This window comes from Dipodomys merriami, unplaced genomic scaffold (genome assembly GCF_024711535.1).
Source record: "Dipodomys merriami isolate MVZ:Mamm:240054 unplaced genomic scaffold, mDipMer1.0.p SCAF_275, whole genome shotgun sequence".
Lineage (NCBI taxonomy): Eukaryota > Metazoa > Chordata > Mammalia > Rodentia > Heteromyidae > Dipodomys > Dipodomys merriami.
This window is the reverse complement of record NW_027204215.1, coordinates 1,482,211-1,499,576: the sequence shown is the minus strand read 5'-3', so window position 1 is coordinate 1,499,576 and position 17,366 is coordinate 1,482,211. Positions and strand designations below refer to the sequence as shown.

The following is a 17,366-nucleotide window of genomic DNA, read 5'->3' as shown; positions in this document are numbered from 1 at the left end:
TCTCCATCAGTTACCTGATGAAACCTACCTATTTAATATACCCAAGTGACGTACGTTCATTTTTCTTTATGGCTGAGTAATGTATATATATATTGTTTTTCTTTATCCATTTGCCAACAGTTGCACACCTTGGCTGACTCTTATGGTTAGGCTGTAATGAACAATGCTGCAGTAAACAAGGGTTTGCAAATGCCTTGCATATTGGTGACTGCTTTGGGTCTGTGCCCAGGGATGGTAGGGTCGTAAGGTAGTGCTGTTTTTAATATATGAGCCCCCCTGCTAGCTTTTGTTGTTTTCTTCAACTGCCATTTTGATGGAAACTTAGGAGGACAGATTATTTATTTATTCTTGGTGTCAGTCCTGGGACTTGGACTCAGGGCTTGGATGCTGGCCCTGAGCTTTTTTGCTCAAAGCTATTGCCCTACCACTTTATCCACAGCTCCCTTCCAGCTTTTTTGCGGGTTAATAGGAGAGTCTCATGGACTTTCCTGCCTGGGCTGGCTTTGAGTCTCTATGCTGAGGATACTCAGTCTTCCGAGTAGCTGGATTACAGGCGTGAGCCACCGGTGCTGGGGGTGGGTGACTGCTTCCATATGAAGTAGACTTTGATGAGGTATCAGATGTCACAGGTTTATTGCTGAAGCCTCTGATCCTGAATAGGAGTACGCAGCCCGCAAGGCCTTCCCTCAGCCTCACATTTGTTTTCCTGGATTCCATGAGGGGGCGCCCGAGACCACTGTTCAGAGCTCCCTGCCTGGTCCCGAGGTCGGGCAGGATTCACAGCCTTTACAGTTGGGGGCACTGCCCCCACGGGCAGCGAGGTGGGTCTGCACAGGGCCCGAGCAGCCCTGCCCTCTGCTCCCCAGGTATGCCCCTCCCGAGGAGCAGGTGTGGGGCCAGGCAGGGCTGTCTTGGCCATGCCAGCCACACTTGGACCCAGGCCACAGCCGTGCTGGTTAAGTGACTTGACCCGTGCGGTGGAGGAGCCGCAGTGATGGCGCAGCCTGGCTAGCTCTCCCAGCCGCTGCTCCCAGGGGAAGGGCTGCGGTCCTCAGGGCTCGGCCCACTCTCAGATTCCTCTGCTGCTGTCAGGGGCACCCTGGGTTTCTTCCCTCGGGATGGCTCCTTGGAAGCTGTGGAAAGTGGACGGACATCAGGCAGAGGTGAGGTTGTGGCCTTGTGTGTCCTCCTTAGAGGAGACCGGCTCTCAGACAGAGCCGGCGACCTTAGCTCAGGGGAGCCCGCCTCGGTGAACGTGGCCAGTTACCGTTGCTCCCGGCAGCAGCAAGCGCCGGGGGGTTAGGGGATAGAGGACTGTGAGAATTTGCACAAGCGTGGCTCCTCTCAGATGCCAAGACAGGGCCTCTGACTCCCTCGCTGCCCCGCAGAGGGCCTGGGATGGCCTGGAGAACCAGGGTCCCTCACTGGCCCCGTGACTTTGCAAGCTGACCTCTTCCGCCTGTGAAGCAGGGATGATCTACCTGCTGGGCAGGGCTGGAGGCCCAAGCACTGCTGACCTCGTCCTTCTCACTCTGCTCAGCACAAGAGGGTATTTGGCCAGTGCCAGGTTTGAGTGGTGCCCAGCTAGGCAAGTGCTGCCTGCTGAGTGGCTGCTGCCTGAGGGAGTCCTACCCTGACCAGGCCAGGAGGGTGGGCTGGGGGTGGGCGGCTGGTGCTGCTCAGGGTGGAGGTGGACAACACCCTACCCATGACAGGTTGCACACACGTGGTGGAGCCGGGAAAAGACCCAGGACAGGTTCCACACATGTGTGCATGAAGAGTCTGGAACGGACACAGGACAAGTTCCACACTCATGTGCACAGAAAAGCCGGGAGAGCATACAGGACAGGTCCTGCACGGGTGTGCATGGAAGAGCCTGGAAAGGACACAGATGTGCTGGCCTCGGCTTGGAGCACACACAGGCCTAGCCACCTTCAGGGCAACAATGGTGCATGGTGGTGGCCCAGCCCGGCCTGAGGAGTTGGAGTCCTGGTTGCACAAACACCAGGGCTGCCTGATGGTTAGCTTAGGTGTGCAAAGCCTCTGCAGTTGTGAGCAGAGCAGGAAGAGGAGGTTTGGCCTGACATCCTGGGACCAGGGCTTGCCCCAGCAGCTTTATGGGGAGGAGCTGAGCCCCAGGCACCACCCTGGGCAAGTGCAACCAGCCCGGTTTCCGGGTGGGACCCAGCCAGTGTGGGTGGGGTCACCCGTGGGCGCTCCCGCTGGAAGGTGACAGAGGGCTTATGAGGTCATCCTGAGGGAAGCTGGCTGGTGACCCTCACTCCCGGGGCAGTGGTGATGGTAGCCCCAGCCCCCTCTCTGGGCCTCCGCCCTAGCAGGCCTTCATCCCAGCCCGCTGAAAGCCAGAGCTCCCGTGTCTGCCCTCTCCCAGGAGAGGAAGCAGGTTAAGCACTCCAGAGCGCAGGCCAGGTGGCCCGGCCCGTGGAGGGCAGCCCTGGCCCCAGGGAGAGGGCGTGGGAACAGAGGGCTGAGGCCCCACCTGCCCTGGGCAGGCGTACCTGTGTCCCCCAGGTCCAGGTCCCACTTCCTCTTCTGTTGTAGATCCTGCGGAGGGCCCTTCACGGGCAGGCTCAGCTCGGTGCCCGCCTCACAGCTTGCGTCCGCCTGGGCAGAGGGGACGCGCTCAGGTCAGGGAGCACATACCCCCCCCCCCCCCGGGCCGCAGCGCCAGGGCCGGCCTGGGAGAAGGGCGGGACTCACCTCGCTGTGTGAGGCGGCAGGCTCGTCCAGTGCATCCGATTCTGGCCTCTGCACGCTAGCCTTGCTGGGCTCTACAAGATGCGGGGGTGGGGGCAGCTGGGCCGGTGGCCAGGGCAGGAGGACACGGAGGGGCTAGGTCGCCTGTGCTAGGGTTCCTGCTGGTTAGAGGCCGGCTGGGTGCAAACCGAGGCCTAGCCTGCACTATCACCGCAGGGACGGCACCGGGAATGGCTCTCTCTGTGCTGGGGGTGGTTGGTTAGTTCCCACGTGGGAGGCACCAGCCCTGGGAGCAGGGCATGGCCAGTTGGGGGAGTGGCTGGCCACGGCTCCTCCACCCACGGAGGCCCCCCTCCCAGGGCTTCACCTCACCTGGGGAGCGGTCACCATCCATCCTCTGCGGGCAGGGCCCCCGCTTCAGTCTTCCTCCAGCCTCACCTTCCATCCCACCAGGACTCGGCTGTCTGTGGGGGGACCCTGGACAAGGGGGTGAGGCTTCCTGGGGGAGGCAAGTAAGTGGCTTGAGTTCTTTGGGGGTCATTTTCTACTTCTCAGCCCTGGATGCAGCCTGGGGCCCTATCTGGGGCTGTAGCTGGAAGGTCAGCCCTATCCCCCCTTTTTTGGGGGCGGGGAGGTTCCAGTACTGGGTCTTGAGCTCAGGGCCTGGGCACTGTCCTTGAGTTGTTTTTTTTTTCTCAAGACTAGAGCTCTACCACTTCCGGCTACAACACTATTTCCGGTTTCTTTTCAGAGTAGTGTATTGGAGATATGAGTCTTACAGACTTTGCTGACCGGGCTGGCTCCACTTCCAGCTTTGTGGTGGGTAAGTGGAGATAGAGTCTGGTGGGCTAGCCTTGCCTGGGAAAGCTTTGCGCTGAGATCCTCAGCTCTCAGCCTCCGGAGTAGCCTGGATGATGCTGAGCCACTGGCCTTCCCAGTGGTGGCGGGGCACTCAGTGCTGCCTGGCACTGACTGCCCGGGGTGGAGGCCGGAGGCCAGCGTGCAGCTGGGGCCCACGGAGGCTGAGAGCAGGAGCAGAGCCCACAGCCCGTGCCAGCCCCTTACCGTGGGAATGGAGAGTTCTTCACGCTCTGTCACTCTGGTACCCTTGATGCCATTGCTGCGTGCCTGGGGACCGGGAGTCAGGGGTGTGCACAGGGCAGGCACTGCTCCTTCGAGGGGCTCCGGGCTCTGCGCAGGGGCAGCTGCAGGGCTGAGTGGTCTGTGTTGGCCGACGGGTCTGGAGTCGCGGCCGCGGGCCGGGTCTGAGAGGTCCAGGGGTTTGTCTGAGGCGCAGTCCTGAGTGGCGCTGTCCTCTTTCCTCTGGAGGCCGCTGGGACCCGTAGGGGAAGAGTGCCACCCGCCCGGAGGGACCGCTGTCCCGACGCCTGCCCGGAGCACCTGGCCCCCGGGGCTTTCCCAGTGGGAGCCGGCTGGCGGGGACGCGGGCTCCTCTCCGGGTGTGGGTGAGTCCCGCAGCCTGCTCGCCCGTGCCCGAGCCCACAGCTGCTGCTGGGCCAGAAGCAGGTGCAGGGCCCCCTCCAGCCGTGGGTCCTGCATGCCCACCAAGGCGCTGGGCAGGCCCAGCAGGCCCGTGGGCTCCTCCCAGGCCTCTGTGTCCTGAGCCTTCAGGCCTTGGAGTTGAGGGCTGTGGGGAGCCCTGGGGGCAGCCAGGGGGCTCCCGTGGGGGCTGCGCAGGCGCAGGGACAGCTGGCGGTTCAGGAGGCAGCGGCGGTCGGCCTGGAGGGAGCGCTTCAGGGACTCGAAGGCCTCGGCCGAGGACCGGGAGGCTCGCAGAAAGCTGGGAGGGAGGAAAAGCCCAGGACTGTGGCTCGTGGTCAGCAGTGACTGGAAGTGAGCAAGCCCCCAGAGGAGAGACAGAAAGCACGCCATTTCAAAGGGGAGGAAACTGAGGCCAGTGGGCGGAAGCAAGCTGCCCATGGTTCTATCATCCTAGCAGGATCATCAGCCGCCAGTCCTGTGTACAGTCCTCCCTCCTCAGCCCCGCTCACTAACTCAGACCACGAGACAGGCATGGCGGGGGTCTCTCTGAGCATGCTTCCTGGACATGCCCCCCCCCGCCTGGCCACGCAGGTGTCCACGTGAGAACGCGGTACCAGGTGGGACATCTGGGAAAGCCAAGCTGGAGGAAGGCAGGGCCCTGAGGGGCCATGCTGGGTTCCTGGGCTGCTAGTCTGCTGCCAGAAGGTGGCCCGGGATCTGGGACGGTGGGGGTGGGGCCTCACCTGTCCAGGGGGGCGCTGTGCTCATATACTGGGCTGGCTGGGCTGCTCCTGGTGGTCGTGGGTGGGGGTGTCCCACCGGAGGGGCCGCAGTCAGCAGGGCAGGCCCGGGACCCAGGCCGTACCACGGCGACGGTGGCATGCAGCTGGTTGGATATGCGCTGGGGGCTCTGTGGGGGGCAAGAGGTCAGCCTGGCGGGGCGACCTGGCTTGGGGTCCCCCCTCCCCCGCCAGCCTGGCCTGCTCCTGTGGCCAGTGCAGCCCAGTGTCCCCAGCTGGCAGGGCATAGGCCTGTGTGGTGTGAGGTTGCCATGCAGACGTGGTGCACAGAGAGCCCTGCCTGTCCCCCAGGAGTGGCGGGTCAGGGACCCTGCCCTCACCATGTCTGCCTGTCCCCCAGGAGTGGCGGGTCAGGGACCCTGCCCTCACCATGTCTGCCTGTCGCCCAGGAGTGGCGGGTCAGGGACCCTGCCCTCACCATGTCTGCCTGTCCCCCAGGAGTGGCGGGTCAGGGACCCTGCCCTCACCATGTCTGCCTGTCCCCCAGGAGAGGCGGGTCAGGGACCCCTGCCCTCACCATGTCTGCCTGTCCCCCAGGAGTGGCGGGTCAGGGACCCCTGCCCTCACCATGTCTGGGGTGCGCGGCTCAGGCAGGTTGGTGCCTGGGGAGATTTTAGTCCCTGGCGACGTCCTATGGCCCGTTGGCTTTTCTGTGGGAGGAGAAGCGGGATGTGGGCTAGGGAGGTGTGCAGAGCGGGCGGCTCAGCCCAGGCCAGAGCGGGCAGCGCCCATGGGTGTCCAGCCCCTGGCCTCTCCCCCACTCCACAGGACTTCTCCCCATGGACCTGGGCCCGCATGGTCCTCCCCGGAACCTGCCAGTGTCTCCTGAGGGACCGTCTTCCAGCTGCCAGGGGAGGGGAGCAGCAGTGGGGATGGGGGGCCTGGGGTGCCCTCCCTGGCCACGGGCACTGCTCTGTCTCTGGAGGGGAGGCAAAGGGGTCCAAGGTGAGAAAAGGCAGGCCACCAGCCCCGGAGGGCCAGGGAGCCACAGGGCCTCTTCAAGGACCCAGATCCCAGAAGGAAGACACAGCCCTCCCCACAGCGAGCCTGCCTCCCCTCCCCGCAGCTCCTGGAGGTGCGTGCATGCTCTGGGGGTGGGGGGTTGTGCAGGCTGGGGGGGTGGGGGATCGTGCAGGATGGGGCCATGCAGGCTGGGGGGTTGTGCAGGCTGGGGGGGTGGGGGATCATGCAGGCTGGGGGTTCGTGCAGACTCTGGGGGTGGGGGATCGTGCAGGCTGGGGCGTCATGCAGGCTGGGGGGTTGTGCAGGATGGGGGGGTGGGGGATCATGCAGGCTGGGGGGGATAGGGGATCGTGCAGGCTGGGGGGTTGTGCAGGCTGGGGGGGTGGGGGATCATGCAGGCTGGGGGGGGATCGTGCAGGCTGGGGCGTCATGCAGGCTGGGGGGTTGTGCAGGCTGGGGGGTGGGGGATCGTGCAGGCTGGGGGTTCGTGCAGACTCTGGGGGTGGGGGGTCGTGCAGGCTCTGGGGGATCGTGCAGGATGGAGGGTCGTGCAGGCTGGGGGGTCATGCAGGCTCTGGAGGTGGGGGGGTTATGCAGGTTGGGGGTTGTGCAGGCTGGGGGTCGTGCAGGCTGGGGGATCGTGCAGGCTCTGGGGGTCGGGGGTTATGCAGGTTGGGGGGTTGTGCAGGATAGAGGGTCGTGCAGGCTGGGGGGTCGTGCAGGCTCTGGAGGTGGGGGATTATGCAGGTTGGGGGGTTGTGCAGGCTCTGGAGGTGGGGGGGTCGTGCAGGCTGGGGGGTCATGCAGGCTGGGGTTCGTGCAGGCTGGGGGGGTCATGCAGGCTGGGGGGTCGTGCAGGCTCTGGGGGTGGAGGGTTGTGCAAGCTCTGGGGGGTCGTGCAGTCGGGGGGTCATGAAGGTTTGGGGGTTGTGCAGGCTCTGGGGATGTTGTACAGAATCTGGGGGGAGTCATGCAGGCTCTGTGGGGGTTGTTTCTGGGCCCGGCCCTCTCACTCACTCCAGGCCCCGAAGTCGCTTCACCTCCTCCTTCAACATTTTGTTCTCCTCCTTCAACCCATTCATTTCGTTGGCTGCAAAGGACAGAAATTACCCATGCAGTCAGGGAGGGGAGCGTGTGGGGGTGGGCAGGGGGCTCCCCACAGTGTGGGGCCGGGCGCCTTCCCCATTTCCGATGGCTCCATGTCAGGCTGGGTGGGCCAGGCCTGCAGGGTGGGGACCTGCTGGGGACGGAGGCCCTCTGGGGGCGGAGTCCCGCTGAGCTGAGGACGGAGGCTGCTGGGGACAGAGGCCCTCTGAGTGAGGACGGACGGAGGCCCGGGCTGCTGCAGGGACTCACTGAGGACGCAGAGGTGCTGCAGGCTCTGCAGGTGTGCGCTCTCCAGCTCCAGTTGCTTCTTCCTGGCCAGCTCCTGGGTGACTTTGCACCGGTCGCACAGGCCAGCCCTCAGCCTGGGTGGGGGAGGCGAGGGGCTTTGCTGAGGGGCCCCCACTGTAGGACCTCCTCCTGCCTCTCCCCAGCACTGTTTCCTGAACCCTCAGACCCGACCCCACCCTGCGGGCCTCATGTCCCGAGTTCAGCTGAGTTTGGGAAGGAATCTGGAAGGCTCTGAGAGGTCCTGCGCTGGAGGAACCTACCTGGGTTGGTTTGTGCCAACGGCTCCCAGCCTCCCTCACCTGTTCTCGAGAGCCCGCAGGTTCTCCTTCAGCACCTTCTGCTGCTCCCTGAGCTGGTGGTTCTTGGCAAACAGTTCCTCCACTCTCTGCGCCTCCCTGTGGAGACCAGCCGTGGTGGAGGTGAGTTGGCTGACCGAGGCCTCCCTCTGTAGGGATCTGCCTGGAAGTGGGGCCTTGTGAGGCCAGGCCTCCCCCGGCAGCCCAGACGCCAGCTGCTCCCTGAACCTCGGTGCCACTGCAGCTACTGTGCATGCAGCCTGCAGCTGCTCCCTGAACCTCGGTGCCACTGTAGCTACTGTGCATGCAGCCTGCAGCTGCTCCCTGAACCTCGGTGCCACTGTAGCTACTGTGCATGCACCTGCTCCCTGAACCTCGGTGCCACTGCAGCTACTGTGCATGCAGCCTGCAGCTGCTCCCTGAACCTCGGTGCCACTGTAGCTACTGTGCATGCAGCCTGCAGCTGCCTGGAGACGGGACATGGACACCTGACTCGCTGTCAGCTAGGAACAGATGGGGCCACATGTCCTCCCTCACCATGCATTTGGTCACCTGCTGGCTGGCGTTATGGAGTGGAGCCCCTGCTGGGGGCCCAGCCCCGCCGGCCCGAGGTCCCTACTCTATCACCTGCACGTCACATCTCCTTGTCCAAGGTACTCACCGCCCACCCACATGCCAGCCTCACTTTCCCTTCTTCGTCTGGGACGGGGGCAGGGCTGGCACCCGAGGCTTTGGGGCTGTCTTGGTGGCTGTGGCTGCCTTCGCTGCCCATCCCTTTCTGGCCCAGCTGCGCAGACTCACCGGCATCGCTCAGAGTTCAGCTCCAGAAGCTTGCTCTGCAGGCCTGGAAGGCAGAGTGGGGGGCCTGGGTCAGGTCCAGCTCACCACAAGCCCCTCACCGGTGGCCTCTGCTGCCCCGGTGGGCACACAGCTCCCCTGCACCCCATGGTGGGCTCCTGGCCGTGCTCACTGCTCAGGGCCCCCACCGAGGCCCTGCCCCGTCAGTGGCTGCCCCAGGCCGTGGACTGCTCCCTGCCGTGGTTGGCTCCAGCTTTGGGGTGCTTGGCGAGGGTGGGGAACGGTGCTGGAAGTGACCGAGGGAGCTCGGAGAATGCGAAGCAGTTTTGTTTTGCGACACAGTCTCACCATGAAGCCCAGTTTGGCCTCAAACTCACGATCCATATGCTTCAGCCCCTTAGTGCTGGGATTACAGGCCTGTGCACTACACTCGGCTCGAGGAGACCGCAGAAGTGTGGTGGGCATCTGGAAAGGGGAGGCGGCTTGGCAGCCGCCCCACTTTGCCACCCTGGCCTCTGGGTCAGGTCTGTTCTGGCCACCTGGCCCTGGCGGCTTCCCGCTCTGCCAGCAGCTGCTGCCGCGCCCACTCTGCACCCAGACTCCTGCAGCCCCACCTGTGCTCCTGAGCACACAGTCCTCTAGGCAAGACCATGGACTCCCGTTAACCCTGCCCAGAACCAGCCGAGGCGACTCCTCCCTTGTTCCAGGAGCAGCCCAGCCTCTGTCTGGTCAGTGCTGGCTCCAAAGTCCCAGGAAAGCCCTGCACGTTCCCGGCACTGCCTGCTCCCAGCGTACCTGGCTCCCTCTCCTCTCTAGGCCTCTGTGGCAGCCCCCCTTCTCATCACCTGTCTGGGATCTGCTCTGGCCCAGGCATCCCTGCCTCTTAGTGCTTAGGAGCAGCGGGTGACATGGAATGGGGGCTGCTGTAAGCACTAGGGGCCTCCCAAGGGGCAGGCCTGGAACTGCTCTGTGTGTGTCTTTGTGTGTGTGTGTGTGTGTGTGTGTGTGTGTGTGTGTGTGTGTGTGTGTGTGGGGTGAAGGGTGAAAATGGTAGACAGGAGGGCAGGGCTTAGGGATGACAATCCTGAAGGGAAGAGAATGCCAGCTATGTTCCTGGAATGTTCTGGAGGTCCGGGGAAATAGATGGTCTTGTTGGTGCTGGTGGCTGACATCTGTAATCTTAGCCACTCGGGAGGCTGAGATCTGAGGATAGTGGTTCAAAGCCAGCCAGGGCAGGAAAGTCTGTGAGACTCTTATTACCAATTCATCACCCAAAAGCTGGAAGTAAAGCTGGGGCTCAACCGGTAGAGCATCAGCCTTGAGCAAAAAAGCGAAAGGACAGCACTCAGGCCCTGAAACAGAAGAGGCTGGTCTCCCGGCCAGGGGCCTTCGGGATGGATAGTCTGTTTCTGCCTGTGCAGGCTGAGTCTGAACTCAGCATGGACACACTTGGGGCCTGGGCATGGGGGGGGGTGGCCTCAGATCCCTGAGGGGCCTCTCCCCACCAGGCCACGCTCCAGGCTTTGGTCAGAAGACACCTGCAGGACGACAGTGCCGGCAGGGGGTCTGGATGCGGCTCCAGCCCGAGTCAGGACTTGTCTTACAGGGCCAGGAAGATGGTCCTCAGAATTAAGGGTGACGCATGACATGCCCTGGCCTCGGGACCACGTGCCCAGGCCCCCAGGGACCACGTGCCCTGGCCTCGGGACCACGTGCCCTGGCCCCGGGACCATGTGCCCTGGCCTCCCGGGACCACGTGCCCAGGCCTCCCGGGACCACATGCCCTGGCCTCAGGACCACATGCCCTGGCCCCCGGGACCACGTGCCCTGGCCTCCCGGGACCACGTGCCCAGGCCTCCCGGGACCACATGCCCTGGCCTCAGGACCACATGCCCTGGCCCCCGGGACCACGTGCCCTGGCCTCCCGGGACCACGTGCCCAGGCCTCCCGGGACCACATGCCCTGGCCTCAGGACCACATGCCCTGGCCCCCGGGACCACGTGCCCTGGCCTCGGGACCACGTGCCCAGGCCTCCCGGGACCACGTGCCCAGGCCTCCCGGGACCACATGCCCTGGCCTCAGGACCACATGCCCTGGCCCCCCGGGACCACGTGCCCAGGCCCCTGGGACCACGTGCCCAGGCCCCCGGGACCACGAGCCCAGGCCCCCGGGACCACGTGCCCAGGCCCCCGGGACCACATGCCCTGGCCTCCCGGGACCACATGCCCTGGCCTCAGGACCACGTGCCCTGGCCTCAGGACCACGTGCCCTGGCCTGGCCTCGGACCACGTGCCCTGGCCCCCGGGACCACGTGCCCTGGCCTCGGGACCACGTGCCCAGGCCTCCCGGGACCACGTGCCCTGGCCCCCGGGACCACGTGCCCTGGCCCCCGGGACCACGTGCCCTGGCCCCCGGGACCACGTGCCCTGGCCCCCGGGACCACGTGCCCTGGCCTTGGGAGCTCATGCCCGTCCTCAGGACCGGAGCTCTGCTGCTTGCCACTCACCCAGCACTTCCTTCTCGTGCACGTCCCTCAGCCTGTTCAGCGACTCCATGAAGCTCTCCATGGCCCCGCACCCTGGCGCCCTGCTAGGCCAGTGGGGACAGCAGAGGCCTCTCCGACCACTCTTGTCTTCAGACTGCCGCAGGGGAGAGGGGACAGAGGTGGGCTGAGAGCCCAGCTAGGGCCGCAGGTGAGCTCCCCAGGTTCGCATGGCGGCCAGGCCCAGCCGGTGCTGGTGCTGCCGGTGGAGGCTGTGCAGGTGCAGATGTGTGGCTAGAGGTCAGGTGGCTGGTCAACCTGGGGAGGGTAAAGGGGCCAAGGGGGCTTTGGAGGTGAGCTGTGTCCTGGCCTCCCAGAAGTGTCCCACCTCCCATCTGCCTGCCCAGGGGACAGGGCCTCGGGGAGCAAGGTCAGCCTGCCATCAGGGAAGGATTCTGCTCACCAAGGCCCCCTCTGAGGAGAGCCCAGAGCAGCCCAGACCCCATGCACACAACAACCCATACACCATCTGAATGGCTATGCTCAGCCCAATGAGAAAGCACACACACACATGCAGATGCAAAGATACAGACACGGACATGCACACACATGCAGGTGCACACGGACACAGACATGGACATGCATACACACACAGACATTGCCCTGGCCACATCTCAAGGGGCCTCTCTACAGATGGGGAAACTGAGGCTTAGAGAAGTCCTGTCCCCATCTCGATCACACAGGAGACTGTGGAGGCTGGACCTGAGCTCTGTTCCTGGGGCCATGCGTGCTGTGTGCTCCCCACTTGGGGGCCTGGGGTATTTCCTGATGGCTGTGTGCCCAGCTGTGCTGCTTTGCCTTACCAAGGGGCCTGAAAGGTGAGATGGAGGCTCAGGCCCCTGGCAGCTGGGCAGAGCAGGGTGGGGAAGGGGCTGAAAGGCAGCACTGGACATTCCACCCCAACTGGCCCAGAGCTCGGCCCGGCTCCCAGCGCCTGGCTGCGTAGGCTGGGCTGAGGCCTGTGTTGGAGCCTCCCAAGGTGTGCAGGGGCCTGGGAGAGGCCTACCCAAGGCTGCACGTGGTGGACACTGTTCCCAACGGAGCTATCATGGTCTGGTGGGCCAAGGTTCCCTGTGCTGAGCCCTGTCCCCTCACACCCAAGGGCTCCTCTCTGCGCCCCCACCCCCCAGGCTGCCTGGCTTCTTCTGCAGTTCCCAACGCTAGCAGGAAACACTCGGTGCTGGGTGTGGCGGTGTGGCGGCTGGACGCAGTTGGACGGGGCACCCTGCCGAAGGCACTTGCCCCAGGAAAGCATGCCGCGGTGCTCCTGAGCAAAGCCATCCACCCTGACATTCCCAAGGCGACCCTTCACACGAGTTCCCCAGCAAGCAGGTGGCGGACACACGCTGGTCCCAAACCAAGTGTACCCGGCCTCCTGCCACCTCTACAGTGGCCTGTCCCTAGCTTTTCGGGTAGGAGTTTTAGGGTAGGAGGGAGGTAGGCTCCTGGGGAAGCTGTGAGCCTCATGCTTGCTGTGTGTGGAATGCGTCTGATTATAACACAGGCGCATGCCACCCGCCCAGCGCCAGCAGCCGGCAAGCTGGCTTTCCCCGGCAGGCCTGGTCTGGCTTTAGGCCATGCCAGAGGTGGCTGGGGTCCCTAGGGATACAGGAACTCTGCAGGTGAGGGTGGGGGTCTCTCCAGCTGCCCAGGCCTGGGGTGGCAGCTGTAGGGAGCTATACACAGGAGCAGGAGGTGGGCGTTGAGAGGGTGGCCCAGGGCAGGGTGGGTGGAGGTGTGTGAGGGTCCCGAGGCAGGCGGAGAGGTCCCCCAAGCCTGGATGCTCGGGCTGGCAGGTCTCGCATGACACTGCACCGCAGGATAAGGTGGGAAGAGCAGAGGCGTCCGGAGGCTGGCGAGGAAGAGAGGGATGGCAGATGCCGCCTCCTCAGACCCTGCTGCCTCTGGCCTCGTTTTCTCCCTCCTTTGTGGTGAGGACACGGCCCCGGAGGTGGGGTTTTGCTTAGAGTCAAAGCTGGCAAGCCAGGGGTCGGTGGCTCATGCCTGTAATCCTAGCTACTCAGGAGGCTGAGATCTGAGGATCGCGGTTCAAAGCCAGCCCGGGAAGGAAAGGCCATGAGACTCTTATCTCCAATAAACCACCAGAAAACCAGAAGTGGCGCAGTGGCTCAAGTGGTAGAGCGCTAGCCTTGAGCTGAAGAGCTGAGGGACAGCGCCCAGGCCCAGAGTTCAAGCCCCATGACCGACCGAAAAAAAAAGAAAAAAGCTGGCAGACCCAGAAGGCTCAGGGTTCCACTGCGATCCGGTGGGCGCTGCTGAGAACCAGTGCCTCTGTGCCCTGTTTACCAGGACTGAACAGCGCACACCGGCTAGGGGAGCGCTCCACCCTGAATGGAAGCTGGCGGAACGGCCTCCACTCTCTAAGAAGGACCCATTCTGCAGATCCTGCCCGTCTCCCTGTGCCCGGCCCTCAGGACACCCCTAGACCTCACCTGCTTTCCAGCCCCCTACCTTCCTTTACTGCCCCCCCCCCGCAAGTAGCCTCTCAGAGGCCAGGTTCACTGTGTCCCAGAGGGAGGGGCACCCCTCAGCTAGCTGGACATCAGCTTGGATAGTGGGTTAGCCTTCTAGCCCTTATCCTCTGTGCAGCCTTGGGTAACTTACAGTACCTCTCTGAGCCAGGTTGCTTTGAAGCTCCACAGCTGTCACATGCTGCGGCTAAGGCAGGTGCCCAGTGCCTGGGTGTGGAGTGAGCCCTGAACCCGTGAGTGCCCCTCACCACAGCCCCCTGGCGGCTGACAGTCCCGCCGGTGGGAGGGGGTCCCTCCTCTCCAGAGAAGCTCAAGTGGCAGGGCCAGAAGGCCTTTTCCAGGGGGACCCCCAAATCCAGGTCAGAGCCTGGGACCCCCTCAAGGCTGACACAGACCCTGCAGTGAGGACGATCTCGGTGGGTGGTCCGCGGAGGGTCACACTGTCCTTGCACAGATAAGGCTCCACGGCGGGGTTGGGGACCATCTGGCCCTCAGTGCTGGGGTCTGTGTGCAGCCCCCAGGGTTAGACTGAATCTGGCCCTCTGGGCAGCAGCCAGACCTGAGCCCTGCCCTGTGCTGCCCTGCGCTGCCCTCAGCTGGACTGAGCCAGTGTTCTGCCCTTCCAGGGCACAGAATGAAGGCCCCAAGAATATCTGCCCAGGCTGCCTGCCCTTCTCCTGGGCCCCTCCCTGGTAGCAGGCACCCCTGGGCGGGGGCTGAGGGGACGCTGCTGCTGCTTCTACTCAGGCGGAGGCTGTGGGTCTGGATACCTGATTGTCCCTCTCCCTGCAGAATGACTGCCTGGCCAGCTCCACCGCAGTGACTCCCCATCCTTCTGCCTGGGCCGCCCAGCGCCGGGTACATGGTCAGAGCTCATTACACGTTTGTGGTGCCCCTCGTGTGTGCCCAGCACGGTGCGGCTCTGCATGGGCTGTGTACACACCTGAGCTCAGGCACATGCTTGGGGATTCCATCCGCGTGCACACCCTGCGTGCATGTGCACACATGCGCAGAGGAATGAGGCTGCGCTGCTGCTCAAGTAACAAGGCCCTGCAACCCGACTCCTCCAGGAGCCTCCGGCCTGGGGCAGGGGCCGAGCAGGCCGCCTCGGTACCGCCTGTCATATCAACCCAGTGCCCCGGCCTGGTGCGCTGCACCCTCCAAACCCTGCTCCACAAGGAGCTGGGCTGGGGGAGGTCAGGATAGCCTGTGTGGCCACCAGCTCATTCCTGCGTCTCAGAGCCCTTCAGTGGACTGTGGAAACTTCCAGAGGCCACCATACCAGGACAGGCCTTGTGGCTCTGTGGCCAGGCCCCTGCCCAGGAAGCCCACTGAGCCTGCCTCCTTTGTTTGTCCCTGGGATCAGGAATTGCAGAACAGGTGGCAATGAGTCTCTCATGCCACGCAGCGGGTAGGTGGCCAGCCCTCCCCTGCCTTCTACCTCCAGCCTCCTACCTCCAGCCTTCCGCCTCCAGCCTCCCACCTCCCTGACAGAGCCAGGAGCTGAGCACTCCCGTCCCCAAAGTGACCCCTCGCCCCTTCTTCAGCAACTCTGCCGGGAGTCTGTGGGTACTCACCGGGCCCTCGACCCGCCTGGACTCCGGGGCCTGGGTCCGAGCTCCCCACCCAGGAGAGATAGGAGTGAGCACTGTGTGAACTTGTGAGGCAGCAAGGCGGGATGTTTGGCCAAACCCGCTGGACGGGTTTCCCATTCTCCCAGGCAGGAGTGGAAAGGAGGCAGGGGCTGCCCAAAGCCGTCCTACAGGTTCGGCCATCTCCTGAAAAGTGGCCGAACCAGCCGGGCCTGAGCCACATAGAGGTGATTGTTTCCCCGGAATCCGCACAGCCGGCTCTGGCAGCACAAGCAACGGCCCACGGGGAGCATCTGACTGGGCTGGACCGCAGGGCTGGCCCCGAGGGCAGCGGGGTGGGTGGAGGGGAGCGGGGAGCAGAGGCGGGCACAGGCTCTGGCCTGAGCAGCCCCTAGACTGACTCTGGGCAGGTGAAGCTCCCCTTCCCACCCCTCCTCCGTGACAGAGGACACAAAACCCAAGACCTGGCCCCAGAAATCCAGAGGGGCTTTGGAAGGAACCTGGCTGGGCCTGGCATTGCCTGGCCCCTTCCCCTCGGGAGAGCTGGCTTCTGATTTCCTTGGAGATGGCAGGGACTGGCTGGGCCTCAGATCTGCCCCTGACCAAGGTCAGTGGGCGGGCCTCTCGGGCTGTCTGGGGGCGGTTGGACACCCCAGTCAGGTGAGCCAGGTGGGCTCTGGAGGGTGAGGGCCAGGTCAGGGGCCCCAGGGTCTGGAGGAGCTGCGGCGGTTGTTTCCCCGTTGTTCTCTGGATGGAGACGTGCTGGTTGCACTCATGCAGGAAGAGCAGAGGCCGTGGCTGTCCGTGCTCTCCTCCGCCCCTGCCCTGGCTGTGCACAGAAGCAGGGGAACAAACTCCTGAGTCCTGGGAGCTCCAGAATGGAGCTGAGCTCTCCCCCCCCCCCCCCGCCCGCCTCCCCGCCCCACAGCACACCAAGTGGGCCTCGGGAGTGGTGGGGCTCAGGTGCTCCCTGCAGGTGAGGTGGGAGGACCAGGCTGCAGACTTCCTGCTCCCGCCCCAGATGGTACCGGCTTGGGTGTGAGCCTTGATGGCCCCGGGCTGGACTCTGGGAAGGGGACTATTTGGGGGTGCTTACCCTCTGTCAGAGGTGTCTGCCTTGTCCTGTGGCATGTTTGCCTCTGTAGCACAGGCGGGGGCAGGCGGGGCCATGTGGGCAAGGGCTGGAGTGTGGGGACACTGGGCGTGTGGGGACAGTGGTGTGTGGGTCAGCATGCACACCTGCATGGCACCCAGTGTGTATTATGCCTGCTTTTTTTTGTTGTGGTCACCCCCAAATTTGTACGTTGATATTGTAACCCAGGGCTATGTTCCCACAGGTGTGTGTGTGTGTGTGTGTGTGTGTGTGTGTGTGTGTGTGTGTGTAGGGGTGGGTTGGGAGGTGATTAGGCCACCAGAACAGAGCCTCAGGAATGGGGCCAGTGTTCTTAGACAAGGGGCCAAGAGCTTGCGGTCCCTCTGCCGGGTAAGGATGCGGTGAGACCTGGGAACAAGGAAACCAGCCTGGCCCTCACCTTGAACTTCCAGCCTCCAGGACTCTGAGAAACAGCCTTCTGCTGATCCTCAGCCCCCCCAGCCCCGGCGTGGTGGTGTATATAGCAGCCTGGGGACCGAGCTGCCCCTGGTTGCTGCGTGTGTTCCCAGCTGCATGTCCCCGGCTGTGTGTCCCCAGCATGTTTCCATGTCTGCACGTGGTGACAACTTTGGCCTGCTGGGTACATGCTCAGCATGGGGGTGGTGGGAGTACACACCAGGGGGCTTTTGGCGGGATGTGTATGTTTGGGGGGTCTCCATGAGGAGGTAGGGGCACAGGCCCTCCGTCAGACGTGCTACTCCTTGAAATGACTTGGATCAGCCCTGCATCTGGGTTCCGGGCCTCTGCCCAGCTCCTGACCCAGCCAGGGTGGGATCATGATTCTACCCTTGGGAGCTGGGCCTCCCAGGCTGGTAACCAATGTCTCTGAGCTAGAGCTTCCTCGGCAGCTCAGCAGAGCTGAGGTTGCATGTGGAGCCAGCTGGGGCATGTGCGGCCCATGTGTGTCTCCTGCTTGGGACTGACTTGGCTGGGCAGGGGCTCTAATGCCAGTGATGGAACAAAAGCCGAGGAGCCCCCAGAAGTCCCGTGGATGTCCGCAGCCGCTGGGTTTATACTCATTCAAAACTGAACAGGTGGGGCTGGAAGTTGACTTAGTGGTAGAGCGCTTGCCTTGCATGCATGAGGCCCTGAGTTCGATTCCTCAGCACCACAT

General features: G+C 63.9%; 1 protein-coding gene across 1 annotated transcript; it reads right to left on the bottom strand.

Moving 5' to 3' along the window:
- Positions 1 to 310: 310 nt before the first annotated feature.
- LOC138837741 (RBBP8 N-terminal-like protein) lies at positions 311 to 15,171 on the bottom strand. Its single transcript, XM_070036680.1, has 14 exons — positions 15,085 to 15,171; positions 10,980 to 11,273; positions 8,477 to 8,519; positions 7,679 to 7,774; positions 7,341 to 7,453; positions 7,002 to 7,074; positions 5,807 to 5,940; positions 5,589 to 5,671; positions 4,965 to 5,131; positions 3,784 to 4,519; positions 3,091 to 3,217; positions 2,722 to 2,792; positions 2,520 to 2,625; positions 311 to 1,133 (listed from the first exon to the last, which is right to left on the bottom strand). The coding sequence occupies exons 2-14, from the start codon at positions 11,038 to 11,040 to the stop codon at positions 1,009 to 1,011; spliced, it is 1,935 nt and encodes a 644-aa protein (XP_069892781.1). The 5' UTR covers positions 11,041 to 11,273; positions 15,085 to 15,171; the 3' UTR covers positions 311 to 1,008.
- Positions 15,172 to 17,366: the final 2,195 nt, after the last annotated feature.